General features: G+C 51.1%; 1 protein-coding gene across 1 annotated transcript; it reads right to left on the bottom strand.

Moving 5' to 3' along the window:
• Window positions 1-73: 73 nt before the first annotated feature.
• Window positions 74-4,515, bottom strand: LOC102740753 (integrin alpha-X). The gene is made up of 10 exons (XM_081809740.1): window positions 4,389-4,515; window positions 4,023-4,093; window positions 3,756-3,870; window positions 2,090-2,220; window positions 1,827-1,972; window positions 1,448-1,601; window positions 987-1,137; window positions 707-780; window positions 380-509; window positions 74-270 (listed from the first exon to the last, which is right to left on the bottom strand). The coding sequence occupies exons 1-10, from the start codon at window positions 4,417-4,419 to the stop codon at window positions 116-118; spliced, it is 1,158 nt and encodes a 385-aa protein (XP_081665866.1). The 5' UTR covers window positions 4,420-4,515; the 3' UTR covers window positions 74-115.
• Window positions 4,516-4,739: the final 224 nt, after the last annotated feature.

Below are 4,739 nucleotides of genomic sequence, written 5' to 3'. Positions count from 1 at the left end.
GGACCCACTTCTCCCCAGCCACCAGGACCTTCCCCCCACAGGCTCCCAAACCCCTTCATCTCCTCCCCCTCTGCCCCTGGAGACCCTGCCATCCTCATGTTCCACTCTGGCTTCCTCAACACCCAACCTGAGTCCCTGTGACTTCAGCCTTTGGCCTCCATTGCCCAGACATCTGGGTGAAGATGACAGCCTTCCCGGTATGTTGATGGCGGGGGGCCCCCAGGATCAGGCTCTGGACCCCCTTCCAAAGAGCCAGCTCAGTGGAGTAACCTGAGGAGGGCAGGCCTCAGCACAAAGGCTTCCTCCCCACCCTTGAGCTCCTGGCCCTTCCCAGGCAGCTTATCTCCCACCTGTGCCCGCAACCTCAGCCTTTTCTCACCCAGGTAAGAGTCCCTCATGTCCACATTCTCTTGAGACATGTTGATGAAAGTGGGGCTCATATTTGGGGGGTACAGGAAGGCACCTCCAGACCAGCTGAAGCTCCCCACAGCCCCCAGAACTGGTCCATCCTGGGAGGAAAAGATTCCAGGGCTGAGCAGGCCTTAGCCAAAAGAAGACAGCCTATTCCAAAGCAATGCCTGCCACCGACTCTGCTCATTATTTGGAATTCTCTTCCTCCACTCACTTATCTAACACCTTTCCTTACCTTCCCTCCTCCCACTCCTCCCTCCTCCTACATCAATGGCCTGAAAGGGACCCCACTCACAGGTGTGAACACAGCGCTGAAGCCCTCCTGGGACATCTCCAATTCAAAGGAACTACTGCTTATGGTCTGCGTACCTGGGGGAAAGCATGACACCTGGGTTCCAGAGGGAAAGATAGGCTTTGCCAAGTCTGAGAAGGACACCTCAGCTTTAGAGGATCTAATGTTGGAGATTAATACCCAAAGGGATGTGTTGGTGCCCATGGCATGGGGGCCAGATTCAAGAAGGGAAAGCATTTATGGGTGAGGGTTTCTGAAGTGAATACTTTCATCTGTAACTTACCCTCAATGGCAAAGATCTTCTCTTTCAGTTGGTTTTGAATGTCTCTCAAAGCATCAAAATTCTCCACTTTAAAAATGTACTCATGGGAGGGCTTCGATGCAATGTCATTTAATTCTTTCCAAGAATGTTTCTTTTGAAAAGCCAATCCCACCTGTCCCCAGTAAAGACCAACTCAGTGAAAACAATCATAAATCTAATATGCCTAGCAAATGTTGGATGCTGATATCCTCCAATAACCCCACAAGGTCAATATTATTACACTCAGTGTACAGATAATAAAAATGAAGCTCAGACAGCATCAAGGAGTTTAGGGAAAAGGATCAAGGTCCCCAGACTGGAACACAACTTTCATCCTGAAGGTAGTAGAAGCTGAGAGATCTGGGGGTTTTGCCCTAGAAAGGGAAGTTGCCTTAAGAGGAAGCAAGGGGAGGAAGTGGTGGCAAGGCATGTCCACATCCTACCCCAACTGCATAACGGATGATACCCGCAGCTTCAGCCATAGGGATGACATCCTCATAACCCAGGGGGTCGCCTTTTTTTTGCCCGTCGGTGATGACAATGAGGATCTTGGAGGCATCTTTTCGGGCCCCTCTTGAGGTACTGAACAGTTGGTTTCTGTCAGAGAAGAGGATCCAGAGACCTATGAACAGACCTGCTGCTAGCCCTTGATGCCTTTTGAGAAGAAGGAGATGCCCCTTTCTCTTGGAGGCCCTGGCCCCACCCATAGGCCCCCACAGACCGAATCTCAGTCCCAACCTGTCCCTCTCTCATGGAGACTGATGAGGCCTAAAGGAAGACCCAGATGTTTTAGGGAAGGGCCTAGGAGAAGTCAGGACTCACGTGACTATTTGGATGGCTGTGGCTGTGTGAGTATACCCTCCCAGCTGGCGTACAGAATCCAACAGGACTAGCGGGTTTGAGCTGTATGTGAAGTCTTCGAAAGTGAAGTGCACCCGGAAATTGCTGGAAAACTGCATCAGGGAGAACTGGGAGAATTGCAGAGGGCTGGGAGCCAAGGCCACTTGACCAGAACCCTGGGCACTCTACCCACAAACCTCCCACAGGGGCCCTGCACACTTGCCTTCCCTCCCCCAAAGGCACACCTGGGTGCTAGGTCTCTGGAACTGATTCATCACAGCCTTCACGAAATTCAGCATCTTTGTAAAATCACGGAAGGAGATGCTGCTCGAGCCATCGATCAGGAACACGATATCGTGCTCTTGCCTTGGACACTCTGGGAAAAGAGGTGGCACCAGTCCTCCAAGGAACACTCCCAGAGCCTAGGACCCCAGCCTCCTGGCCATAAGAATTCACCGCCCCCTGACCCAGGGGCTTCCCCAATCCCTGCCTAAAACAGGGCCCTTTGGCCTCCTAAAGTCCTTAAAGAGGCTACATTTGTGACACAGCTGCTCACATCTGTGTAGCCAGCCTGGTTTATAAAAAAGTGAAGGTTTTTTCAGACAATTCAGATGGTAAGAAGCTGGGGGCCCCTCCTTCTACCTTGGCTGTCTGTGTCCCTTTCCCAAGCCTTACTCTACCTCTTCCCCCACATCTCCATGATCTAGCAATGAAAGGGGTCTGCTTCAGCCCCTGGCCAGAGTCTGTCCTCATTAGTCAGTGCCACACTGTACTTTTGTTAAATATTTTTAATGTCGCCCCTGGCAACAGCCACACACTGGCCCTATTCTGTTCTCAGCTTAAATATGGGCCCCTAGGCCCCTCCTGAGTGAATTCAGAATTGGTTAAAAAAAAGGAAGCTCTCCCAAATCTCCAAAAGGAGACCTCCCAGCTTCCCCTTTCTGTTCCAGAGGTTCTACCTGGGTGTTCTGAAGGGAGCCCAGGCTCCTATGGGTGAAGTCTAGAGTCTAGGAGGTAGTGGGAGGGCACTCCATTCAGTGGCCAGATGTCAGTCTCCCCAGGGGCCTGAGTGTAAATGTGAAACCAGGGAGGGGCTTAGGTCTGCCAAGGCTGGGCCTAAAAAGCTCACTGTTCTTACCTCCTTATCTCCCATCCTTATCAACACTAGGGAAACCAGGCCCTATGCCTCAACCCGCACACACAGACACACACACACACGCATACACATGTACATATATACATGTGTGCATATGCATGCGTGCATGTATGCACATATACATATGTATACATGTGTGCACACATACATTCGTGCATACATATTCACATATATATACACACATATACAGATGCATGCTTATATACACACATACTCATGTATACACTTGCATGCAAGTATACATGCAGACACATGCATGCACAGATATATGCATATGCACAGATATATGCATCCATACACACACACACACATACCGCTCAGACTGTCTGCACCCTCATCACCCATTCCTACAAAGCAATTGGTTATACCCCAGGTGTATTGGGTCAAAATAAATCCCCTTCTCCCTAAAAATAATAGCAGCTAGCATTAATTGAGCCATCACCACGTGCCATGCACTGTGCTAAACCCTGGCCATGGATCATCTTATGTCACTCTCAGGGTTGGGTGTGTCATTATCCCCATCTGACAGATGAAGAAACTGAGGCTCCAAAAGGGTAAGGTCATAGGAAAGTGGGACAGAGACAGGGCAAGGTGTAAAATCAGGCAGTGACTTCCCAGCCCACATTTGGTACCACTATCCCATCCAGGAATATTTTTTTCCAGATCTCTCTTTTTTTAGCCACTTTTGGCCCCACTGCACTCCCAGTCACAAGTGTGTGTGCTCCTCAAAGGAGCTAGCGGCCCCCAACACTCACCCTGCAGGGCAGCCGGGAGCCTCTGGGCTTGCCAGGAAGAGGAGCCCAGCAGGAAGCAGAAGCCAGTCAAGTACATGTTCTCCTGGCATGTATGGTGCACTGTGGGGCCACAGGCCTAGGGACAGAGGCGCCTGATGGGAGGGGCTGCTCCTGCTTCCATCCCACCCTCCTATCCCAGTACCTTCACCCTCCCCAAGACCCCTAGCCCCACCAGCCCCAGGTTCCCACTCCTTCCCTCAGGACAGCTCCACACCCAAGGCAACTCACCAGCAACTGAGAGGGGTTAGTGGAGGCTGCCAGGGACAGGCCCAGGGACATGTTCACAGCTTCTGGGGGAACTGAGGGGACAGATATGTGCATGGTTACCCTGAAGACAGAGGAAGCTGTATAAGATCTGGGCAGGGGTCACCCCAAGACAAGGAAATCTGACCAGTGAAGGGCTTTCAGGTCTTGATGGAGCCATGGGGGTACAGGGGTGTGATGGGCAGGGAGGCCATGAGGGGGTCAAGAAGCCTGTCTAAGGTTAAGGGTCTCAGACAGAGCTGGAGCTGGGAAGTGGGTCTTCTGTGCTTCCCAAAGTTCCCCAGAGCTTGGGAGTCTGGACCTGGGTCCCAAGGAGAGGCAGTGACTCACTCTGCAGGTGGATGGGCTCACACTTGCCCATGCTGTAGTCACACTGGTAGAGGCTGCCTGTTTGGTTGGCAGCCTTTATCTCCTGGGGGGCTCCAACCACCACCCTGGAGGGAGACAAAGAACACTGCAATTAAAAATGTAGACAGCAGAGCCAGACTGCCGCTTCACTTCTCTAATCCTCAGTTATCCCATCTACAAAGTGGAGATTAATAACAATGTAAGTTCCATATGGGAGGGATTTTTGTCTGTTTTGTTCTCTGGTGTGTGCCTGGCTCCTGAAACATTTAGTAGTAGGTGCTCAATAAATATTTGTTGAATGGTTGATACCTACGTACCTCATAAGGTTATTGT

This window comes from Leptonychotes weddellii, unplaced genomic scaffold, assembly GCF_054177405.1.
Source record: "Leptonychotes weddellii isolate Sample4059 unplaced genomic scaffold, ASM5417740v2 HiC_scaffold_13091, whole genome shotgun sequence".
Taxonomy (NCBI): domain Eukaryota; kingdom Metazoa; phylum Chordata; class Mammalia; order Carnivora; family Phocidae; genus Leptonychotes; species Leptonychotes weddellii.
Note: the sequence above shows the minus strand (reverse complement) of the source record. Positions and strands in the feature narration are given on the sequence as shown.

Excerpts from the sequence above, each read along its gene's own strand:
- LOC102740753 (XM_081809740.1), bottom strand. The coding sequence starts at position 4,419 with ATGGGCAAGTGTGAGCCCATCCACCTGCAGA. Across the intron at positions 3,871-4,022 it reads CTAACCCCTCTCAGTTGCTG|GCCTGTGGCCCCACAGTGCA; the intron begins GTGAGTTGCCTT and ends CTCTGTCCCTAG. Across the intron at positions 271-379 it reads CATGAGGGACTCTTACCTGG|GTTACTCCACTGAGCTGGCT; the intron begins GTGAGAAAAGGC and ends TGCCCTCCTCAG.